Source organism: Dermochelys coriacea, chromosome 5, assembly GCF_009764565.3.
Source record: "Dermochelys coriacea isolate rDerCor1 chromosome 5, rDerCor1.pri.v4, whole genome shotgun sequence".
NCBI lineage: Eukaryota > Metazoa > Chordata > Testudines > Dermochelyidae > Dermochelys > Dermochelys coriacea.
The window spans coordinates 96,510,487-96,537,003 of NC_050072.1; the positions used below are offsets into that span (position 1 = coordinate 96,510,487).

The following is a 26,517-nucleotide window of genomic DNA, read 5'->3' on the forward strand; positions in this document are numbered from 1 at the left end:
GATGCCAACTGGTGCAGGATTTAAAATCCAGCTTGCAGCCACTTTGATGCACCCAGGCCTTGGCAATTTGGATAGAATGAGATGAACTGGGTACAACTGGTGTATATACTCCACATGCTTCAGCCATTAGTTTTAAGTATTATTTTTATTACTGTAGTGTTTAGGAGCACTAATCATAGACCAGGAATGCCCATTTATGTCACAACCTTCCAAAGCAATGCTAAGGGTCAGAACAAAATGATGAGAGCCATTTCCCAGGAATTATGGAAAAAGGAATTCATCTTGAGCAGAAACATTTCTGGAGCTACAAAAATAACCTTATTCATATGGCAACAGCAATATGGGTCTTGTACAGATAGGGTAATTAATTCCAAAATCTAACTTTTGATATAATTAATTACCTTTTGGAGGTAATGTAATTCTAATTAATCTTGGCATCTGATGATACTCAAATGGACAGCCCGAAGTGCCTACCTATAGAATGCCACAAGGGCTGGTACCACATTTCTAGGAATCCAATCAAATCATTCTGAAGAAACTCTAAAGTAGCTGAGATCACCAGAACTTTGTGATTATTATTATATTTGTATTGTAGCATCTAGAGATTGGGGCCTCATTGGCCTGGGTACTCTGCAAAGAGGCAGTCCCTGCCCCCAAAGAGCTTTGTTTCCCCTGACACTAGCAATATTATTGGACCAGATTAATTAATGAGATTTCCTGGTTGAGTTCTATCTGCACTCCAAAAATGTGTAAGAGACTATCAGAGAAACCCTGCTGAACTATAAGTCTCTTTCAATAACCATGCTGTTAACTATAGGTATTCCCAATCCTGATGCTTCAAGAGTCCTGGTCTTCTCTGCAGGTGCACTGTCAGTCCCTTGACTTCCTAACAAGTTCAAAGGGCCTTCTGCAATGGAAGGCTAGGAGGATGCCTTCAATCTTCCCCTTTCCTTTTCTATATCCTTCAAGTGAGCTGTCTTGAAAACACACAAAATGCCCTCTGCCCAGGACATTACTTCCATTGCTGCAGAGAAGCTTTGACCTCTGGTTACTCCCTGGTTTGGGAAGAGCTATCAACGTTCAAGCCTCAGATCAGAAGCCAATCCCTAACAGAAAGTAGAAGGAAACTTCCTTTGTGAGCACCATAATAGTCCACTAATGTGGTTTCTTGCACCTTCTTCTGAAGCAGCTGGTACTAGCTACAGTCATAGACAAAATATTGGACTTAATCGACCACTGGCCCAATCTCCTATGTCAATTTTTTTGTGGGATGTGCTTATTCTGGCTGAGAAATAGTATTGCTGTCAATGTGAACCAAAAGGATGTGTATTAAGATTTTGGAAATTTGTCTTCCAAGTATGTTCTTCATCCTATGAAACTTGCTTCCACAACGAGTACACAAGTGTTTAGAGCAAATATTGGGTTGGCTTTCAGAATGTTTTTTGTATTTACCTGCCCCAGAAAGGGACATCTGGTTGCGATCCAAAAAGGACACCTAATTTTGCATTTTATCAGGTGCATGTTTCCATGTCCTCAGAAGGAATTTCTGTAGGTGCGTTCTGAGAAACCCATTCAGGGAATGATGCCAATGCATGGCACCATTCATCCTAGCCACTGGACATAATTGTCTATAGATGACAACTCCCAGAAAATGGAATGGAGTTTTGCATCTCTGCAAATCTTTACCCTGATTGTAAACTTATGGCCAGACCCCTGTCTGTTTTGACCACTGGGTGAGTAACTCTTTGTACTGGAGTTCAAAATCAAGATGAGCTATTCAATAACTGGTAGGTATGAATTCTTTCCAATTAGGAATTGGTCTGTTTCTCTGGACGGAGCACTGATTGTCATGTTGTCTATATATAGATAGATATATATAGATGCGTAAATTGCAACCAGTACCTTGCTGAGACTTCTACCTACAATTTCCTAAGACTCTGCGAGAGGAGAATATGGGGAAAAAAGGCTTGTACATGAATTGTGAGTTCTCCTACACGAATACTCTATTTTTTTTCTTTGTCATGCTGAAGATTTTGAAGGCTTGGAGGAAAATTTATCTAGGTTTTGTTGGGAACTCCTGCCCCACATTTTCCCTTCAGCTAAGGTAATAGTCCCTTCTCAGATAAAGTTGGTGTTGGGAGCAACCAACTGACTTCTATGCTGGCTTTGATAGTGAAGGTTGAGTCCTCTCTCTATTCTCAGCTAATTTCTCTAATGTTTCCCCAAGTAGTTCCTCACCTGTACATTTGCTTTTCATGGATATAATATAACTTGCTTGTAACCACCTAGTTAGAACCCCCATTGCTCATCCCAAATCACATCAAGGTTGCAACTAGGACAGAACCAGAAACTCTCACTCCAGTTAAGGATCGGACCCCTAGATGATGAGCCACTTGCTTGCCTTTCAGTTGCCTTTCCTTATTATATTAAAAAAAACTATGGGTTCAATAGCTACAACTGAGGCTTTGAAATAGCTCTGGAGTGTATCCTTACTCTTATGGTCTATAGCAGTTGTTCTTAACCTAAATACCATTGTGGGCTGCATCCAGTACTATCTGTATGGCCCTGATGATATCACATGGGCCACAGGGCTGGGCTGATTGGGCCGTAAGTGGCCCACAGGTTGAGAACCACTGGCCAGCAGTGTTTTTTTAAACTTCATATCTTCTTTTTCTATGCTATGACAACAAAGATTCAGGACAAAATTCAAACCTGGTGTAAGCAAGGTGCAACTCTATTGATTTAAATGATCCAACTTGCACTAGCTGTAAATTTGGGGAAGTGTGTGCATTCTCTGAGAGTATTAAAAGTGTGTCAAATAAGTATTATGTATAGTGGATGAAACATCTAATGTTGGTGGCATGAAAGAGTTTTTGTTTTTTTGTTTGTTAAAAAGTTATGAGAATTTCACCCAAAGATGCCTTCTAGTCATAATACATTTGGTTTTAGGTGGATGGGCTGGATCATTCGCGCCTTAATATTAATATTTGTTTTCTCTGTAGTTATCAAGTTTTATGGTCATTTAACTGATAGTGGCCTCTCTCTTTTTCATGCACATCTTTCTGTTTTAAAGAGACCAACTCCTATTCTGCTTATAGTGACAACCTAAACAACTTACAAATGTACATAACATATATATTTATATTTTTGTAAGAACTGTGAAATATATTAAACTATATCCACAAACCTGAATCCAGGGTGATGGACTTTGGAGGTTTAATAGGATAAAACACAGAAGGAAATATGGCTCCAGGAATCTGGTTTTGTATCTGATAAGGGTAAGGACAGGACGAGATGGTGTATGTTAATTGTTCAAGTAGCAACTGTTTATAAAATTAGAAAAGAAACTCTAGGTAAGCAACATACAGAAACACTAAAATATACTTTACACATGCCAAACACAAAAGAAAATAGTGACTGATCCAAAAAGTCTTCAATACATTTCTGAAAAAGATCATTTGGGTTACAAAACCTAGAAAAACTAATTTCTGTAGCCCTAACATTGTAAACAATTCTTGAACAGTAACTTTACTAAGTCTGTCATCATACATTTTAGTTCTTTGGAAGACTCACCTGTATCCAGTAAACTTGGACTCTGACGGACTTTTGATGCGCAGATGTACTATATTCTACATTTAAAGCTGGCAAATAATTTCTTCTTACAGGAATTTCATTTGGTTGTTGGATTTTCATGTTACCACCATTAGGAGTTAAACAAACCTGTAATATTAATTAATTAATATATATATATATATAAAAACCCACAGGTGTGCTGTGTGCTTCAATAGCCAGAAACTCTAATTTTAAAATGTAAGTTTTTGAAAGTCAACTTTAAAACTAATATTGAAGTTTTACTGCTCAAATGTTAGTATGTTCTCCAATTCAAGTTAATGGGGATCGTGATTAACTTCAACGGAAGCAAGACTAGGACCTAAGTTTGTACACTTATTTTGAAGGATTATTTATCTATTTACACGTTGCGGTCTAAAGTTGATGTACAATAGTATGGTGAACAATGTCGTTCTAAGATACAAACTTGCAGGTGTCAGAAGCCTGGACTCAGTTTCCTGCACAAATTATTTAAGTATAAACCTATTACATACAGAAAAAGGAAGATTCAGATCTTAATGTACTTTTTAATTTTTTAAAAAATCATTTATAATGTTCTGCTTGGTAGTTACAGTATAATATTAAATACTGCTTTAAGTGATTCACCTTGCCTAGAAATGAAACATGCATAGCTATTTTATTATGCTATCTTACCTATAGCACTTTATCAACCACATATTTAATTATACCGTTACCTTTGCTGTATATTACCACAGTAAAGCTATACATTTATTATTTGCTTGTATGTTAGCAGTGATAATATTTATAATTGTTTAAAGAATTCCATAACAAAATATATAAGTAGAAAAAGCTGTGGTGTCAAAAAGTTTGTATTAAACAGCATGTGAAGTGCAATCTCCTTGACTGTGTATGTGTGTGCAGATTTTATGAACACAACCTGCAATCGGTTATACCTCCTTAAATAAAGGCTAAAAACAATCTAGACACAGTAGCTTTCAAGGCCTTAATGTACCCTTTCTGGAGATATATATATAGAAAGGTTTTCAAATGGACTCTACTGGAATTTTGTCCAAATTTGATGCTATGTATAGAATTTTCCTTCTTCTCTTGTCCTGTATGTAAGTATATGAAAATTTACGTATGTATGTATGTATCTCTCTCTATACAAATTAATATCTAAGAGTAAAGAGTACTATCAAATATTACCATAACATTTGTTTCCAGCTCAACAATCTTGTTTTCTGAAGGGGATAGCTCACTGTATTCTTTAAATTCTCTCTCTAACTTTTCAGTTTGCTTAATGCTCATTGGCCTCCACCTGGATTTCTTCTTGGGTTTTGTCTCCCAAACTATATCAGAACTTGTAAATGAAAACAAAACAAATGGTAAACATAAAAGAATGAAAGATTAAGAGTTTCAAGTTTATTTTGACAATTTTATCATTTTAAATATTTTGCTGGACGTGGATCCTCAAAACATACAAAACATCTGACAGACAAAAACAAAAAATACCAAATTTCATGGAGTACGCTTTATGGTTATTTTATTTATTGGCAACTTAGTATTAGTACTAGGTAATATTTAATTTTGATTACTGCTGCATATCTATCCAAGAGGGTTTAAACAAAACAAAACAAACAAACAAAAAACAAAAACTATACACAGTTTCCCCTACCAGTGTTGTTCAAGATACAAAATGAAAAATTTCTTACCTGAATATCTTAGTTTCTCTCCTCATTCCTAACAAACAAGTAATACGTCTCACCTGTGGAATTCAGAAATAACCCAGAACTGTTCTGGAGGCTTAGGAGTAAGCCCCTCCCTTCATTTGAGGCCAACAGAAGAGTTTTGCCAGAATTGTATATGAATGCGAAACAAATCATAAGCATTAAGTCAACAACTTGTAATTACATTAATTAACCTTAAGGCAATTCTATGTTTAAGTCTCTCTTTATAGAAAATTTTTAATTGGTTACAAACTATATTTTGGTCATTTACCAGACTACCAGGGCTGAATGAGTAGAGAAGCTGATAACCAAAAGAAAATTTGCTGAAATTTCACACTGTGCTGTACAGCACTCTCACCTCATCTGCAAAAATGGCAAGAAGTGAGCAGTGAATCACAGAAGTGTGGGGGGGGGCGGGGAAAGGAATAAGGGCCACTTTATATCATTACAGTAGAATAATAGCCTGTTCCTCCCATGTGAAGCAAAATCTTTTTAATGGAAAGAAACCTACATTGCTAGTTTCCTCAGAAGATATTCAGACCCCATTTTCTACCCACAATGCCCCTAGCATCCTTAATTTCCTCCAGGAATGGTTTCACTCATGTCTAGCATGCTAACTGGTGCAGGATTTTAACATCTTGTCTGCAGCATCTTTGAGGCCTGAAGTGCTTGTCACTGATGCCAATACAAAACTCCACAGGCTTCAACTGAGCCAGAATTTCACCCCTGGTATTTTGGATGAAACGAGGTAACAGGATACAGTTAGTATGTGTACTCCATACACTTGACACATCTTTAGAGCTTCATAAATGTCCATTTATGGCAAACCTTTCTGAAAGAATGCTAAGGAATGAAAAAACCTGATAAGAGAACCACTTCCCAACAAGTATGGTAAGAATAATTTACCAGAAAGATTGGGGGTACTAGAAGAATAATCTTTTTCTCACACTACAACATTTAGGCACTAATTCTGAAACATCTCTTTCTAAATGCAACTAGAATAGCTGATTGCAGGAGTGTCTCCTTTGGCCATCCTGATGAACCCTGACATCTGAGGATCTTCAGTCAAAGAGCTTGTTGCCATTAGAATTGGTACCCACTGTTCTATATGGTTAGTTTTAGGACAAGAACCAAACATCCTGGAGAAATTCCAGTGAGCTGAGGTCACCAGAACTTCAGGATACTTGTTTACCCTCAGACCAGAAATGAAACTTGACCGGATCAATGAATGAATGGAGTTCTGCTGGGATATCAAAATGCAACTACAAGGCTAAATGAGAACCCACTCCTCTTTAGATACCCCAGGCTGTTAACTGTAGGTGGTCCATATCCAGATGGAGTCCCTGGCTGAAGAAGTCTGGTTTCTTCTGCAGGTACAATAGAAATTCCTTGGCTGTCTCTATCAGGTCCAAACCAAGCCACTGCAAGACTAAGAAAATAACCTCAGTTCTTTTTCCTCCTCTTTTTGTATCCTTTACATGAACAGTTCAGAACGGCACCAGATTCTTCTCTGCTCATAACATTGCTTCTGGAAGAAGCTTTCACCCCTAGTTATTCCGCAGTTTTGGAAAGCATGTGAATATTCATGCTTCACAGCGTATGCCAACTGCTAGCAACCAGATGTAGGAAAATTTCCTTTTCCTTTTCAAACAATTACTCCAAAATTGCCCACTACAGGGTTTTTTGCACCTTTCCCTGAAGAATCTGACACTGGCCCCCAGTCAGATATAAAGAGAATACTGGACCCACTAGTCTGATCCCATAAAGTCATTCCTACATTTTTGTTCAGACACGTCACTGACAGAGCAGTCCAAATGAACTAAAAGGATGAATGTGCTGAGATTTTGAAAAATGGTACAGAACAATGTATAAGCTTGAGAGAACTAATGTCTTCCTTTTTCCAAAATGAGGGACCCGTACTTGTCTTGTACCCAAGGTATGTTCCCCTCTCTGACAGGCTTGCTTCTGTAGTGAGTATGCAGGGATCTAAAGTGAAAAGCAGGTTGTTTTTTCAGGGTGTTGTATGTACTTACCTGCCCACAAGTGAGGTCATTTTATCTGGAAATGATGCCTAATTTTGCATTGTGTCTACTGTACAGTTCTACATACTTAGAAGGAATTTCTGGAGACACTTTGAGAAATCCCATTCAGGCGATAACACCAGTGCATGCCACCAGCCATCCTAGTTGGCAACTGTCTATGGGGGATTGCTGTGAGAAAAATAGTGATTCAGTGAAGTTTTAGTTCTTTGACCATAATTTTACCACTATGGTAAACGTTTGTAGAGCCATGCCTATTTTGACCCTGGTAAAGCAGCTCTCTGTATTGGGATCAAAAAGTTCCTCCTGATTTTGAACCATTTCCAGCACCTGGAAAATATGAGTGGGCACTGATTGGGATTTTGTCCCTGAATGGATACAGATGCATAACTTGCAACCCGAGCCTTGCTGTAGCTACCATCAGCTGTTTTTTAAAGAATCTGGGTGCAGAGTATTGATCAAAAAGAAGAGCAATAGCTCTCCCTTCTGGATGAGTAAGGATTTGTGGCTTGTGTCAGCAAGGCATAGCTTGCCCTCTGAGAGTCCTTACAAATATATAGCACATCTCAGACTGGGTTAGATGCTAGTAGGGCTTCTCTGCTGTGTTGGGGGGCAGAGGGAGCTGCTCCTGAAGTGTTATACAGGAGAAAATAGAGGGTTATAGCCTTAACACTATGGTAATTCCCCAACTCAGCAGAGGGAGAGAGGAGCTAGAAGGTAAAATGAAGTTGCTGCTGCACAAAAACATAAAAATTAGTTATAAAACATACTGGTTGGGAGAAACTGAACTGCTAACTTATTTCCCTGGTGGAATATGACAATCTGGTTGCCTAAGCTGAAGGGTAGGGCTTAGACTTGGAGTCTACACCAGTGTGGACTCCTTCCAAATTCCACAGGTGGGAGTTATTACCCATTAGTGATGAATGAGGAGAGAAGCTGTGCAGCAGAAAGTTTAATATAACATACTGTACACGCATACCCATAAAAAGCACATACCAATTTGAAGCATAAAACTAAATGGAAATGGAATTCCGAGTACAACCTACAAACACACGATTTAGTATTGACAACAAGAAGACTAGATCAGACCAAAAAGTATAACTAAAAATAAAACTAGCTCAATTTAAAATGCTTGAAATAATGCTTACAGTGACTCCTTACCTAATAGATTACCTTGTAATTAATTACATTACATTTACCTTGTAATTCCAATGTAGGACACTTCTTGCTTTGTATAATTGTTGACTAAGGAAATTCCAACATCTTGTAATGATAGAACAATTTCTTGTTCTGCTAGTTCTACTTTTTCACTTTCATATGTTGCTTTAAATACACTCTCATCTTCAGTGAATAGGATAATACGTTGCAAGCCTTCAAAAAATGAAACTAAATAAACTCTCTTTTTTTTATCCAGGTTGAGAGAGTCCATCATGTCCTACACAAGGAGAAAAAAACCCCAAAAGTTTGTAACTCTTGTTCAATCTACTTTGACAAACAAATGTAAATTTTGTAGCAACAAGGACATTGACAAATAAAAGCTATATTGGGAAGGTAGGACACTGGAGAGGGTAAGAATGGAAGAAAACAGGTTATATTCCTAAGTAGTACATTATATGAAATTCAAAAATAGTAAAATTTTGAATCGTGAAGCGAGATCTCAATTGTGCAAGCACTCATTAAGACAAGGGGACAAATGGGAATAAAGTTCAACATATGTATAAGTGCAAATATTATTCCCCCTATGCGAGCTATGCACATGTTGATCATTGATTAAAGTAAGGCAAACACATCAGAAGTTAATATTTGTTTCTGCTTTATTAGAAACAATGAAAAGAAGAAGAAATCTATATTTACTCACTGGAGAAGCATAAAACTGAAACCAACAGAACAGTTAGCATAACAGATATAAAAAGTGAACTATACATTAGTACTGTTAAGTATAGCCTCTATAACAAAACATTTCTGTTCAGGTGATTAAAATAAAAAAATCTGTTTTCATTATATTAACGTACCAGAATGTGTAAAATATTCTTATATGTTAAAGTATTTCCATATCTTCAAGAAGTGAAATGGAATAATATCTTAAATTATGATTGGTTGCTCTGGATATATAAGAGCTTTCTGGCAACTGTCTTAGGTCTCCATAACTAAGAATCTGTCACGGTTTTTATAAGTAAGGTTCTTACAGACAATTTATTCTCCATTCTTGTACAAACTCCTATTGTTTTATACAAGAGTTTTGCACTTAAAATTGAGTATAACACGGTTCTGTGTTTTAAATATGTGGTTTATTATTTGTCTCAGCAGTTTAAAGGATAATTCCTATAACAGACTGATCTTAACATGCAAAAAATAAGCTGAAATTTGTAGTTTTAGAATTTTAGAACCAGGTTTTGAATTCTTGGAGAAATGTTAGAAAATAATACTATTAAATCCAAAAACTCTACTAACACAAACAGTGCTATTGTGAAATCAGGGTTTGTCTATACAGTCAGTGTGCTGCAAGCTGGGTTGTAAATCTACCTTGCACTAGTGTGTCATGCACTAACTATCCATGTGGACCTTGCTGCCACACACTAAAAATTACCCTGTTCTCAAAGGCAAGACCCCAGTATAACAAAACTAGCAATACTAAGTTACCTGAATAAAGGAAAATGGCAACACAATTGTTTCACAATTCCCGTAGCACTACCCATTTATTCTGAAAATGACAATTGGCCCTTACGTCTCCAATATTGCATACTTTGAAAACCTGTGTCACTAAATTGTTTTGCTTTGTCTCTCTTTGCTTCTTTCCTTTCTTTGTCACCTCCTAAGACTTCAACAATTGATATTCTGGTTCTTCCCTTATGGAAAAGTCCTACAGAACTTAAGGATGAAGTCTCTAGGCCCTGGTCTACACTTTTTTTTTTGTTGACTTTAAAGAGCTCTTAAAATCAATTTCGGTACTCCTCCCCAAAGAGGAAATCGACATCGCCAGGTCAAATTTGGGGAAGTGTGGATGCAATTCAACAGTATTGGCCTCCGGGAGCCATCCCAGAGTGCTCAATTGTGACTGTTCTGGACAGCACTTTCAACTCAGATGCACTTACATAGGAAAGACCGGGAACTTTTGAATTTCATTTCCTGTTTGGCCAGCACAGCAAGGTCATCTGCAGAGGTGACCATGAAGAGCTCATCAGCACAGGTGACCATGCAGTCCCAGAATCGCAAAAAAGCTTCAGCACGGACAGAACGGGAGGTACTGGATCTGACTGCTATCTGGGGAGACGAACCCGTGCTATCAGAACTCCGTTCCAAAAGACGAAATGCCAAAAATATTTGAAAAAAATCTCCAAGGGCATGAAGGACAGAGGCTAGAACAGGAACCCGCAGCAATTCTACGTGAAACTTAAGGAGCTCATGCAAGCCTACCAAAAATCCAGAGAGGCAAATGGTTGCTCCGGGTCAGACCTCCAGACATGCCGCTTCTCTGACGAGCTGCATGCAATTCTAGGTGGTGCCCCTATCACTACCCCACCCCTGTACATGGACTCCTGCAAGGGGGGAATCTCACGCAACAGGGATGAGGAAGATGATGAAAAGGAGGAGGATGAAACTGTTCTCCCCAACAGCCAGGAACTGTTCATCACCCTGGAGCCAATACCCTCCCAACATTCCCAAGAAGGGCTCCCAGACCTTGAAGGCGGAGAAGGCACCTCTGGTGAGTGTACCTCTGTAAATATAATACAGGGTTTAAAAGCAAGCGTGTTTAATGATTAATTTGCCCTGAAGACTTGAGATGCATTCGCGGCCAGTACAGCTACTGGAAAAGTCTGTTAACGTGTCTGGGGATGGAGCGGAAATCCTCCAGGGACATCTCCATGAAGCCTTTGCAAAAGGTTTCTGGGGAGGGCAGCCTTATTGCATCCTGCATGGTAGGACATTTTACCACGGCAGGCCAGTAGCATGTAGTCTGGAATCATTGCATAAGAAAGCACGGCAGATTATGATCCTGGTGTTTGCTGGCATTCAAGCAACATCCATTCTTTATCTCTGTGTTATCCTCAGGAGAGTGATATCATTCATCGTCACCTGGTTGAAATAGGGTAATTTTATTAAGGGGACATTCAGAGGTGGCTGGACCTGCTGGTCTGTTTGCCTGTGGCTGAAAAGAAATCATCCCCGGTGTTAGCCATGCGGTGGGGGTAGGGGTGAAGCGATCATCCCAGAGAATTTGGTGTGTGGGGATGTACTGAAAGAACATGTGCTATGTAATGTTAACAGCTTGGTTCACCGTGAAAGAGTCTACCCACTGTTCTCTAAAGTGCGTCTTTTTAAATAATACTCTCCCCTTTTTTTCCTCCCACAGCTGCAAATGTTTCAACTATCATCTCCATCCCAAAGGCTAGCACAGATAAGAAGGTGAAAAAACACAATTAAAATGAAATGTTTGCATGAGCTCATGCAGTCTTCCCACACTGAAAGAGCTCAGCAGAATGCGTGGAGGCAAGCAATGTCAGAGTCCAGGAAAGCAAAATGAACATGAGGACAGGAGGGACATGCGAGAGGAGAGGTGGCACGATCAAGATGATAGATGGTGGCAGAATGATGAGAGGAGGCAGGATGCAATGCTAAGGCTACTGGAGGATCAAACTGATATGCTCTGGCATGTGGTTGAACTGCAGGAAAGGCAGCAGGAGCACAGACCACCACTGCAGCCCCTGTGTAACCAACTGCCCTGCTCCCCAAGTTCCATAGCCTCCTCAACCAGACACCCAAGAACACGGGGGGAGGAGGGAGAAGAGAGAGGCGCCCTCTGGGCACCCAACCACTCCACCCTAGAGGACTGTCCAAGCAACAGAAGGCTGGCATTCAAAAAGTTCTGAAGTGCAGTTTGCCCTTGTCCTGCCCTCCTCCCCTCATCCACCACCCTACCCAGTGCTTCCCTCTTTCCCCACTCCTCCCAGGCTACCTTGGCAGTTATCCCCGTTTGTGTGATGAATTAATAAAGAATGCATAAATCTGAAACAACGACTTCATTGCCTCTGCAAGCGGTGATCGAAGGGGGGAGGTCGGTTGGCTTACAGGGAAGTAGAGTGAATCAAGGGTGGTGGGTTTGGTTGGGTGCCCAGAGGGCGCCTCTCTCTTCTCCCTCCTCCCCCCGTGTTCTTGGGTGTCTGGTTGAGGAGGCTATGGAACTTGGGGAGCAGGGCAGTTGGTTACACAGGGGCTGCAGTGGTGGTCTGTGCTCCTGCTGCCTTTCCTGCTGAACAAGTGCAGAATGGTGGTAGAATGTGCATTTGGACGTTTGAAAGTGTGCTGGCAGAGTTTACTGACTCGATTAGACCTCAGCGAAACCAATATTCCCATTGTTGTTACTGTTGCTGTGTGCTCGACAATATCTGTGAGTGTAAGGGGGGAACATTTATAGCAGGGTGGGAGGTTGAGGCAAATTAGGAGGGAGAAGAGAGAGGCGCCCTCTGGGCACCCAACCACTCCACCCTAGAGGACTGTCCAAGCAACAGAAGGCTGGCATTCAAAAAGTTCTGAAGTGCAGTTTGCCCTTGTCCTGCCCTCCTCCCCTCATCCACCAGATGCCCCTTTTGGTTTATGTACTGGCTGCCAAGGTGGTCCAGTCCCAAGACAGGGATATACGTTCTGTCTGTCGCCCCACTACAGTCAGGGAATCCCATTGCAGCAAAGCCATCCACTATGACCTGCACATTTCCCAGAGTCACTACCCTTGATAGCAGCAGCTCCGTGATTGCGTTGGCTACATGGATCACAGCGGTCCCACAGTAGATTTGCCCACTCCAAACTGATTACTGACTGACTGGTAGCAGTCTGGCTTCGCAAGCTTCCAGAGGGCTATCACCACTCACTTGTGAACTGTGAGAGCTGCTCTCATCATGGTATTCCTGCGCTTCAGGGCAGGGGAACCCTGCTTTGCTCTTCTAACCGCCCTGGTGTCTGGCTGCACATAACCAACGGTGAGGCAATTTGCCTCAACCTCCCACCCTGCTATAAATGTTCCCCCCTTACACTCACAGATATTGTCGAGCACACAGCAACAGTAACAACAATGGGAATATTGGTTTCGCTGAGGTCTAATCGAGTCAGTAAACTCTGCCAGCACACTTTCAAACGTCCAAATGCACATTCTACCACCATTCTGCACTTGTTCAGCCTATAGTTGAACTGCTCCTTACTACTGTCCAGGGTGCCTGTGTATGGCTTCATGAGCCATGGCATTAAGGGGTAAGGCTGGGTCCCCAAGGATAACTATAGGCATTTCAACATCCCCAATGGTTATTTTCTGATCTGGAAAGTAAGTCCCTTGCTGCAGCCATTCAAACAGTCCAGAGTTCCTGAAGATGCAAGCATCACGTACCTTTCCCAGCCGTCTCACACTGATGTTGGTGAAACGTCCCTTGTGATCCACCAGTGCTTGCAGCACCACTGAAAAGTACCCCTTTTGGTTTATGTACTGGCTGCCAAGGTGGTCCAGTCCCAAGACAGGGATATACGTTCTGTCTATCGCCCCACTACAGTCAGGGAATCCCATTGCAGCAAAGCCATCCACTATGACCTGCACATTTCCCAGAGTCACTACCCTTGATAGCAGCAGCTCCGTGATTGCGTTGGCTACATGGATCACAGCGGTCCCACAGTAGATTTGCCCACTCCAAACTGATTACTGACTGACTGGTAGCAGTCTGGCTTCGCAAGCTTCCAGAGGGCTATCACCACTCACTTGTGAACTGTGAGAGCTGCTCTCATCATGGTATTCCTGCGCTTCAGGGCAGGGGAAGGCAAGTCGCAAAGTTTAATGAAAGCGCCCTTATGCATGCGAAAGTTTCGCAGTCACTGGGAACACTATGCGGTCCCACCAGTCTGTGCTTGTTTCCCGGGCAGAGAAGCAGCATTCCATTGCATGAGCCTGCCCCATTGCCACCAGGATGTCCAACTTGCCAGGGCCTGTACTTTGAGAGAAGTCTGTGTCCATGTCCTTATCACTCTCGTCACCTCACTGCTGTTGCCTCCTCGCTTGCTTTTGCAGGTTCTGGTTCTGAAGATACTGCAGGATAATGCGTGAGGTGTTTACAATGTTCATAACTGCCGTGGTTATCTGAGCAGGCTCCATGCTTGCCATGGTATGGCGTCTGCAGCAAAGCAGAGTTGCAGCGGAAGCGGTGGCTGATGACGGATGTCATGGGAATAGATATTTATAGAGAACGACTAGAAGACCTGTGAGGTGGATTCATGAGAGCAGGAGAGCAGAGCTGCAGCAGAAGCGGGAGGCCATGACAGCCAACATGGAGAAATTTGCTATCGAGACAAGAGCAGCAGAGGAGAATTACAGCGGAAGCGGCTGTTCGATGACGACGGTTAGCAGTCCTGCTGCACTGTCTGCTGAAAGCAGTATGGCATCCGCACAGAAAAAGGCGCAAAATGATTGTCTGCCGTTGCTTTCACGGAGGGAGGGGCGACTGACGACATGTACCCAAAACCACCCGTGACTATGTTTGTGCCCCATCAGGCATTGGGAGCTCAACCCAGAATTCCAATGGGCAGCGGAGACTGTGGGAACCGTGGGATAGCTACCCACAGTGAAATGCTCTGAAAGTCGACGCTAGCCACGGTACTGTGGATGCACTCCGCCGACTTAATGCGCTTAGTGGGGACACACACAATCAACTGTATAAAATCGCTTCCTAAAACATCGACTTCTATAAATTCGACCTAATTTCATAGTGTAGACATACCCTATACTACAAGACTACAAGATACTACAAGAACAACTAAAAAAAAAAACTATTGATATTGAACTCAGTGAATCAGCGCTCCTCCACAAAATAGAGTGGTCCAGTGGTGTCAAACAAACTTCCCTGGAATTTATTTTAAAATAAGAACAAACTAAAAAATTTCATTAACAACCACCATGCTAGGAGGACATTACAGTTACACTGTAAGCAATTAAAATAAAGAAAATGTCAAAGTTAAGATTGCATGAATAAGCTTAAATGCTGCTCCCGTATACTCTGAAGCACTTAAATTTAAAAGATTGCATACTATTTTTCAAATAATACAATATGTATTATACTTTATCCTACAACCTGTAAGGTGCATCTTCAGAAGTGTGCAGGAAGAGCCTAATCTAAAGCCTACTGAAGTGAATGGGAGTCTTTCCATCAACTTCAGTAGGCTCTGAATCATGCCTTAAACACAACAGGGTTATGCAAGACTGAATGACTTTCGTGGACTGTCTGATACCTGCAGAACAATACACAAGTATACCACCTTCTAATAGTGTGTATCTAAGACTGTAAAAACAAACCCAGTTGTTGTTGTTTTTCTATTTGTTGAGATCATGTATTTAAAGGCTATTGCAATGCATAACACAAGGGAAAGAACTTAGGTTGGCAGGCACCTTAATATCAACATTTCTGACTTTTGAATACTTAGCCATCTAAATACAAACCACATTTTAACAGGTACCTTCATCAATTAACCATTTTTAGAAAAATATGTCTGTAAATAAATAAAATACAGCCAGTCTGCTAGTGTCTGTGCCAGAAAGCTGCTTTCATAATTATGAGCATCAGAAGGGCAATACTGGGGCCTAAAATTAACATACAGAAATACAATATCAACAGATAGCACTGGTAAAAGTTCTATTATGTTAAACAGTACACATACATCTTTTTGTGTTACTTCCCCATTGCACTTTCCACATTTCCATTTCAACTTTCTAGAGCCTACTGGATCAGCCCAGGTGTACAATACTGCTTTATTTGGCATAAGACAGTCTTCCATCACATTGAGAGAACTGAAAAACAATGATTAACAATATATATTCAATGATTTTTTACACAACAAACTCAAAATCTAACAAACCAATCAAAGAATTGCAACATTTCTTACCTGTTAATTTATTCTCACTTTCATAATATCAAATCTATCCTTTGTGGGTTTCCTGTTTCTTGGCAATATTCCACTTGGAATACATTAATAAAGGTTTTCACTTTGTTTTTTTAAACTATAGAAGTGTGAACTTTAAGGCAATATACAGTGTGTAAATAATACATACACACACAAACTTTTGAGAAGAGTAATTAAAGCTGTATTACATATTTATAATTTTATGAAGTGTGGGATAGTTCAGCTTAGTGGAATTATAATTTTTAAAAATATTTTATTAACAACATAAATGAACTTCTCATACAGGTATTAGTAACTCTTATCCATGGCCTATATTTGTTTCCTTTTAAAACCTCATTTGTGTTTGGTCAACCTGTGTATCTATTTTATTCAAATTCCAGAAATGGTATGAAATCTACTTGATATTAATTAGTAAAATTTCCGTTCTGTTTCATAGTATCTCCACTTATTGGTTACTAATGGCAAATAAGTAACAAGAAGGCAGAAAGCAGAGCTTAGAAATCATAAAGGAAATCTAGGCTGAGTACTATCACACAAACATTTCTAGAGAAAAACAACGTATTTATAGATGCAACTACCTGGAGCAACTCTACCGCAGAATTTGCTGGCTGAGGCACGAAGGTTTAGTCTGTAGTGTCTCAGTACTATGGATATCTGCAAAAACGTAGGAGCTTTACAGATCTATTCAGCCTTGACACAGCTAGGGGTATGTCTAGCGCAGTATGTTGTAATACTATTAGGAACTGGTCTTTCCCCATTATAATATACTGTTTTGTTTGTTTCTTGGGTAAAGAACTTTATCTATCTTTAAAATTGCATGGGGGATTCCTGAAAGACATCTCAACAAGCTAGAAATAATATGTTCAAATGTCACAACTTCATTCAACAAGCAACAAAAATATAAACAAACAAAAAGCAGCAAGATTCATGTAGTTTTTGCAGCAAAGGGTGCCTATAGCCACTGGGTCCAACTAACAGCTATCTTCGATCTTAACTGCACACCTTCAAACCGCAAACTACAATTTTCAAAACAGTTCATTAATTTTCAGTGCTTCTATTGAAACATTAAAAGGCGCCATTTTGCAGAGATGCTGAGTATTCACAGCCCTACTGACTTCAGCTAGAGTTGTGAGTGCTCACTGCCTACGAATATCAGGCCCAACATGTTGCAAGTTGTGCACCCAGAAAATGAGGTACATGCATGAGTGGCTGTGAGAGACAATTTGGTTTTACTGACTTGCCCAGCATCATGTGGCAAGTCTGTGTAAAGCGAGGGATAGAACCCAGTTCTCCTTGGTTGCAGGTAAGTCTCCTATTCACACCACCATCTCTTTTTTCTTCTTCTTCTTGTAGCTCCATGCCTCATGGACAACACAACACTACTTCATTAACAATCCATCCCATCCAACAACAGGATATCATCTATGTTACACACCTCAAGTACATCTCCACCTCATGAAACATGCTGAATATTTTGGTTTTTTTTAAAATCACATTTTTCACAGCTCTTTGAGAGACAGTACACAGCACTATAGAAAACTTGCAGGTGTATATATACATACAGTGTACAAATTGCATGTTCTTCCTCTGCCTCACACACACAATTATATATGTGCTCACGCACATGTATGTGACCCTGTAACCCATACACTGTAAGCATATATGCACATGTAAGTTTATATATACAGTCTGAACCTCTATGCTATGGAGAGTTTTATAACAACATTACATACATACCTCTGCCCATACTCAATCATCTCCTCCTTGGTATGATTAATTAACAGGAATGGAGCTGCACCATCATGGTAATCTGATAAAGTAATTACTGTAGAATGTTCGGTCAGGTTAACATCCACTATAATGCCACCAAGCTATCAGATATGAAATAAGAGTAAGTATCTGTGGTGTGATAAACCTTTTAATGTATAAAATACCATTTACTTTTTACAATATAAAAAAGTTTATCCCCATAAGCTAAACCACAAACATCTGTTTTAATCTTTTATTATATTTTCCGATCATATATGGAAAGTCAGGACAGAAAGGATGCATTTAGTGTTCCGAGACTACACAGGCATTCTACACCCTCAAATAATTAAATTATTTGCTGGTAGAGCAATCCTTTCCTAGATCATTTAAACTCCAGAGCATGTTTGACAAGTTTGTACATTCTGACCTAAACAATATGCTTTTGTTAAGGCCATGCCTAACCTTCTCCCCAACAAAGCTGAAGAACACCACCCCATAGCAATCTGTTTAGGCAGAGATAAGACTGACTCTACCAGACAAACTAACCAGTGGTAAACAAACATATATCCTTAAGCCTATGAACACAGCTCTTGTGATGCTTAATTTCATTTGACTCTGTTGTGCAACCTCAAGATAATAAAACATGCACTGTAGGAAGTTCAAAATATATAAAGTTCAAAAAGCCACCATAACAATCAGTAATGTCCCCCCACATACAAAATGAAAAAGCAATGGATAGATCTACAAATAGGGCAACTGACTACAACGGCTGTTATAAACTGGCTACTTCTAACATTTTATATATTTTCAATTAACATAAGCCAGTGCTAAACTGAAATGTAGCCTGTCCCCAAAAGATCACTTTTAATATGGGAAATTAATTTAGAAGCATATGGGCCTTTATTTTCCATACATCTCTAACTGTATTCATGTTTCCTAAAGCCACTACTGAGTTTAAAATTTTTAGCTGTATGTGAAAAAAGTTCTTCAAATAAATATTCAGTAATAAGAATCAAACCCACTCTTAATCATTAACTGTAGTACAGGTAGCAGTCCTGCAGCACATCCTGAGTTCTATAAAACTTTTCCATTCAGATACAGTAAACAAAGTGGTAAAAGTTATAGTTAATTTTACAGGATCCTAACAATGTTCTGTACACTGTGGTCTAGATCCTCAGCTTCAGATATATGAGCACTGCTCCACTGACTTAAACAGTGCTCCTTGCCTTTTACATCAACTGAGTATCTAGCTTACAATCCTCCTTCCTCCACCTTCACCTGACATCAAGATAACAAAGTCACTTACACCTGGGCCAAAAGTGAACTGGTAAATTGCAAAAATGCAGACATATAAAATTTGGAGCATTACCTACCTGCTTTCAGTAAGTAAGTGAAAACTTTAACATGAGAGATAATTAAAGGAATAAACTCTAGCAGCAAATACAATAGGCCTGATTCTGATTTCATTTAAATAGGATTTAATTTATAAATCAGGAGTAACTCCACTGAAGTCAATACAGTTCTACCAGTGTAAAACTAATGCAAATGAGACAGGCATGAAGCCCAGTCAATATTCAAAATAGCCAACATTTCAATTTGACAGGCTCTTTTTTTTATATGAAGGTTTTATATACATTTGGAATACACCATTGTTTTTGGAAGGGGAGAAGAGTTTCGTATGGGAGGAGGTAGAGTATAGATTTATGTTGTCTTCTATAATTCCATAAAAAAATCACTTACCTTATTGTCCAAATACAGCAATGTACAGTTTTCTTGCTTATTAAAACAGATCATCTTGGGGGGAATGTTGGAATTTTCAACTCTAATCAGTAGTTTATTTGAATCATTTTCAGGCCAAAAGGGAATGCACTAGAATAAAATAATCAATTTTATAGTCAAATGAATACAAATCATAATGGAAAACTACTATGCAGCCCTCATATGGCACTTTTCTTATTACTATAATTTAGATTACAGCATCAAGGACCAAGACTCCATTGTGCTAGATGCTGTACAAACACAGGTCAAAAGGCAGTCCCTGCCCCAAGGAGTTTACAGTGCAAGTACCAGACAAGAAACAGCCGATGAATACAGACAGACCAATGGGGGAATACAAGGAAACAATGAAACAATATCAGTCGACATGATAGGCTGTAGTCTCAGCCCCCTACAGTGCTCGGCAGCAATAAAAAATATTTATTTTTAAAAACACTTTCATCTTAACTGCTGTAAAATGAATATGGAGCTCTGTTAGGATTTTCTAAATGTTACCTAATCTAAAAAGGATCAACTGAGAGGAACCCAGAACATTTATGCTAGAGCAAGGGAGTGGAAATTAGGAGGGGTGAGGAGCTAATGGTAAAAAAGGAAAGGAGGCCAATGCATATAGCATTTCAAAAGAGAACAGCACCTGTAATGGAAAACAGAATTAAAGTTTAGAGTATATTAAGAAAGCTCTGATTTTTAACCATCAATTTCCTGTTTAGTCCATTTAACATGTATGGGGCCAGGTATGTCTTTCTCCTTGTTGCTGAGGAGGTCCCAGCTATATATTCTTGAAAGCTGGTACACAGGTGTGACATCTAAATTCTGAGGGACTGGTTATGACTTATCAATATGCAAAAGACATTCTAATTTAAGAACCTCGGTATCTCTTTTACCAAAAATTATGAATTATTTATCAGCTTCAACAGTGACACTCAATGACAAAAATCTCACTTTAGTATAGTGGTAAAAATCTATTATATGTTCAAATCTCTAAATAGGCAAATTAAGTCAGGTATCAGCATATTAGTGAATTTTTATACTTACCTTTCCTGTTGGACTGTGTAATTAAATCCAACCCTGCACATTGTTCTTTATTAGCAATGTCTCACCCAGTGTCTTTTTTAATATTTTCCAATTTTATATAGTGTATTATAAAGATACTTAAAATTAGACTTGCCTTTTCCTTAAGTATGTACAGCATGTTTTGTTACCAGTGTAATTAATTCCTTTCTTTCACTGTTTGTCAAACAGTCGACTGTTGCACTTCATTATTTTTATATTTCAGTAATACATAAAGGCCCCAACCAAGATCACAGCCCCATTGTACTAGATACTACAATCACATAAGAGAGACTTATTTTCAAATAGAAAATCAGGCAAAGAGGGAGAGGAGAAAGAGGCACTGAAAGGTATAATGATTTGACCGGGATCTTATAGAAGGTCACTAACAAAGCTGGGAATAGTAGTGAGGTCTCGAGTCCCGTGCATATTTAGACTTTTAAAAAGCATACCTTTAAAATTTACGGTGAGTTTAGTTCTTATGGAAGGAGAGACTGATCAAGAGCCAGGGATTGTTTGGACAGATATTAAACAAGCTTGCCCAGAAAATGCTTCCTCTTTGAATACATACCTGCAACATCTGATATCTCAGTAATGTGCCTCTCAAAAGGAAAATAATACGAACTGTAGTACTAGGATGAGACCCTACAACAATCTGACATTTTGTGAGACCCTACAACAATCTGAACTCAAATTTCCAACAGTGAAGGGCTAGTTCACTAACTTACCATGCAATCAAGTTCCTTCTCCCATAGATTCTCAGACCCCAGGAAGCAGGAAGACAAGAAAAAAAATTAGTTAAATAGCAAGACTGACTAGGTTATTCAAGTCAAAAAGGTATGCTACAGGCAATGGAAATTCATTCTCATGAAGCAAACAAAAAGAAACTAAACTATGAAAGGTAAAATGTAAAGATGGAAAGGTAAACTATAAAATGGAAATTAGGAAAGCTAAGAGGAAATCTGAAGATTAAATAGCCCAAAACAAAGAAGTTGATAGACAGTTGTTTCATATATCAGAAGCAGGAAAATTGCAAAATGGAGTAATGGTGGCAATTAAGGATAAGGAAGACTTGGAGAAAAACTAGGCAAATTTTTTTTTTGCACTTGTCTTAGCCACAGAGCATGCTAAGGTCATGCTTATGCCAAAACTCCTCTTTACATGATAATAAATGTGACAGTGTGGGATATGACTGTGTCAAACTGTAATCTTCATTTTATACAAGGAACTCCATTTTTTTCTATGTTTTGAAGGCATATCTAACCTTGCCATTGTGATGTACTGAATTCATCCATCCCATCATAGAGCAATGTGGAGCCATCAACTTGGATTGTATTTCAACTGCTGGCCTAATCCCAGCAGCACACTGGATTTTCTACCCAGGGGCACCAGCATGGCTAGGGAATCTGCAGCTTCTCAGCCTGAGCACACGGTGAAAGGGAGAGAGACTATTTAAGAGGGGGTAATTTCTGTGAGACGGGAGGTCATTCATCACCACATTTAAGAAGAACTGGCTGGAGACAGAGAAGGCAGGACAAACTCTGCCCACCCTGAAATTCTGACAAAACCTGAGAATCAATGAAAGGGTGAGTTCTGACTGTGGTGGAGAGGGAGTGTGTCTCAGGACTTTTATTTTACAAGTATTGCTAACTCCAGTGCTTTTTAAGAATAAAGCGACTGGTTAAGAAATTCCTTTGCTAAACCTATGTTCCTTGCTTGCCTACCATGTTGTCTCTAAATTAGAAGACAGAATGCCCACAACTAGGTGGGAAATACTTTGGAAGCATGTGTAAGCAACTGGGGGCTCAGGAAGTCAGAGGCACTGGTTTAATGAATTCGAGCAACTGGACGGCAGAGTCCCACATCCCAAAAAAGGGTTCAGACAAGAAGTCTGTGCCTGTGAACACACCCTAGAAACCCAGAGCTAGAAGCATGTGGAGTCCAGAGACTGAGTCCACTTACAGACTGGTGACCATCTAGAGTGGGACTGGGCTAGGCTGTGACAAAGAAAATGAGGCATTGTCAGAGCAAAGGTGTCAAAAGAGGAGGAGCTGGCACAAATGGGTAAGTTCGAGAACAACAAGTGAGCTCAGGACGAGGTAGTAAATACCCAAGACGTTTGGAGGAACTCGAGAATGAAGTGGCTGAGCTGCTACAAATTTTGAAGCTTACTTACCTGTAACTAGGGTTCTTCAACATGGACTCTGCGTACTCCCACTCTTGGGATGCTTCCACCAGTGCAACTTGAACAGAACCTTAACTACTATTGCACATTTGGAACACTCACATGCCGCACCTCTCAGTATTTGTGAATATTTGGAGGACGAGGGCACAAAAGGGGGCATTATGTTCTGGCTGCCTCAGTTCCTTCCCCTGTGACCTCAGGTCCTTTGTTAAGTATGACCCCAAGGAAGAGGGGAAGGATGGAGAGGAATATGCATATGCCGTCCAGCTTGGAGAACTCTGGCAACAGGTGAGTAACCTTCATTTCCTTTCTGTGTTTCCTCTGCATATTCCTATCTGGGATAGATTGCTTAGCAGTATACTAATCCTTGTAAGGTGCACCACGGAGTCACAATTGAATAAGGACTTGAAAATTGCTTCACCAAACTCTGCATCTCAGCTAGACACCAAGTCTAGAACATAGTTTTTAGTAAAAGTATGAATGAGGCTCCACATAGCTATCCTGCAACTTCCTACAAGTTTTTAGTAAAAGTCATAAAGGCTACTTTCACTTTAGCAGAATGTGCTAAAACCCCTTTGTGGAGCAGAACAGATGCTGACATACACTTCTCGTATACAATGTTTAACCTATTTAGATAAAATTTGAGTAGTGATAGTTTGACCATCTGTGTAAGAGATGAACAGGTGGGAATTGGTCTAAAATATTTATTTCTGTCCAAAGAGTATACTAAAGCTCTTTTAACATCCAGAGTGTGTAGTCTAGCATTCTTTTCATGACTAAGAAGTTTAGAAAAAAGTATCAGTTAATTACTTACTTGATTTATATGAGCCTCAGAAATCACTAAGTAAAAACCTAGATTGGGGACATAGCAATAGTTTGTCCTTATGAAAGACAGTAAATGGTGGCCAAGCCATCAATTCTTGAAGTTCATTTTTTCTCCTTGCTGAAGTAATAGCTATTATAGAAGCTGTTTTAATGGATCAATGGCAAAATTTATATTCCCCCATAGGTTCAAAAGGGTGTTGCATGAGATGAGCAAGTACTATATTGAGATCCCAGATGAGAACAGGATTTCAAACTGGTAGATATAAATTAGTCCTTTTAGAAATCTTTTAACCAGATAATGAACATACACAGATTTATTATCCATAGGAACAAGATGTATTGAAACTGTGAAGAGATGGACCCGAACAAAAGACAGCAAGAGACTAGACATTTGAAGATGTAGCAAATACTCTAAAATATACTGAATAGGTGCTGTATAAGGATCTATATTAGCAAATCTGTGTTATATCCAATAACTACTTTCTTGATGATGCTGTGACTAGCCAATTGTCTAGACAAGGAGAGACTAAAATCCCTTGCTTTCTCAGATATGTAGCCACTATGGAAGGACACTGTTTGAAAACACTTGGTACAGCAGAAAGACAAAAGGGAAGGAACTTGTAGTGGAAGTGGTCCTTTCTTAAATAAAATGCAGGCATTTCTGATGGATGGGCTATTGAAGTATGAAATACATATCTTTACATTGAGAGCAGTAAACCAGTTCTGTATAGAAAGGAAGGAAATTATGAACACGCAGAACCGAAATCTTCAATGAAATACATTTAGCATCCTCATATATAATATGGGACAAAGACTCCCCCACCCTGTTTTAAAATAAGGAAGTATCTTGAATAAAAACCCTTTCCTCTGTACTTATATGCAGCACCTCCTTTGTAGCTCCTGCTTTTTAGAAGGGAGATAACCTCGACTATCAGCAGGCTCTCATGTGACAGGGTTTTGAATTTGATAAAAGTATCTGCTGAAAATAATTTCTAGATTTCTCCTGTCTGATGTTATAGACTGCCACTGGCGTAGAATTGGAACGGGTTGTTTCCAAATGAGGTAGGGCCAGGTACTAGATACGATTGATGTGCAAGTCCTCTGTCCTCAGGTAAAAAAAGACTGAGGTTGAGTTCCAAAAGATGGTGTAACCGATAGTATCCTTTACTGCAGGGCTTAAAAGGTTTCTACTTTCTATTTCTGTATCCTCTAGATCCTTTACTGCAGTACCCTATCTAAGCAGTAACTCCACATTTTGTATTTGTGCATTTGATTTTTCCTTCCCAAGTGTAGTATTTTGCATTTGTTTTTATTGAATTTCATCTGGTTGATTTCAGACCAATTCGCCAATTTGTCGAGGTTACTTTGAATTCTAATTCTGTGCTCCAAAGTCCTTACTACCCATCCAGCTTGGAATAAGCATATTCTCCACTCCATCATCCAAGTCATTAATGAAAATATTGAACAGCACTGGACTCACTGGTTTTCCAGATACCAAAGTGAGGCTTTCTAGATCTCAGGATCATCCCCAAGAACATTTTTTAAAAAAAGGTCATTTGTTGCCCTTCCATTCTCCAGTATAGTACAGCTTTTTCACTGAATGTCCTCTATATGTTCTGACTCCTGGGACACTCTGACTGGCGCAGGTTCGACAACAGCAGTGCCCACTGGAGTTTTTCATGCACCTCTCCTGCCCCTCCCTTCACTGCTTGCATTTGCATCATTCAGATTTGTATCTAGACATGGAACCAAATTAGATCCTTTATCAGAAGGATAGATACAATTCTACACAAGGATTTGGGACAGGATCGTATCACCCATGATTTTACCCATTAGATCTAAATATAGGCTTTTGTCTTGATTGGCAAACTCCATCCTGGAATCACTACATGGATCCAGGAGGATTTCAGTCTTTGGATCTGAAGAGCATGGATCCAACTGTACAACAGAGAGAGAGAGAGAGAAACGGGTTTCCCATGATTTTGCAGGATGCTTTAGGAGGAGGAAAAGCAAATAGAACAGCTGAAGGAGTATTGAACCTGGACTCTGGAGACATAACATCTCCAGAGGAAAGTGTTCAGGATATCATAAGCTTCATCATCTTCAGAAGATGCTGTATTATACTATGAATTAGACAGAATGGCTAGAATGACAAAACATTTTATATTTTTCAGCATCCATAGAGAAAGATGGTACACCCTATATTTGATATATTAGTGGTGTCTGCAAGACAGAGGATTACACTTCCTTTATTAGATGGACTTTGTCAAGCAACAATTGTATACGAGACAACAATGTGATGCAGTAGTGAAAAAAAGCTAATATTCTGGGATGTATTAACAGGAGTGCTGTATGTAAGACATGGGACATAATTATCCTACACTACTCAGCATTGGTGAGGTTTCAGTTGGAGTACTGTGCCCAGTTTTGGGTGCCACCACTTTAAGAAAGAGCGGACCAACTGGGGAGAGTCCAAAGGAGAGCAAAATAAAAAATATGATAAAGGTTTAGATAACATGAGTTATGAGGAAAGGTTAAAAAAATTGGGTATGTTTAGTTTTGAGAAAAGATGACAGGGAGGACCAGATAATGTGTCTTCAAATATGTTAAGAGTGGTTATATAGAGGAAGGTGATCAATTGTTGTCCACGTCCACTGAATAATCAGCTTAA

At 39.5% G+C, this 26,517-nt stretch overlaps 1 protein-coding gene across 1 annotated transcript in view; it reads right to left on the reverse strand.

Moving 5' to 3' along the window:
- Positions 1-26,517, reverse strand: part of VPS13A (vacuolar protein sorting 13 homolog A) — a 259,167-nt gene that overhangs the window by 58,770 nt on the left and 173,880 nt on the right. The window contains 7 exon segments of the mRNA XM_038402638.2: positions 3,188-3,269; positions 3,574-3,720; positions 4,777-4,930; positions 8,536-8,771; positions 16,019-16,148; positions 17,999-18,132; positions 19,751-19,879. Of these exon segments, the coding sequence (XP_038258566.1) occupies positions 3,188-3,269; positions 3,574-3,720; positions 4,777-4,930; positions 8,536-8,771; positions 16,019-16,148; positions 17,999-18,132; positions 19,751-19,879 (1,012 nt within the window).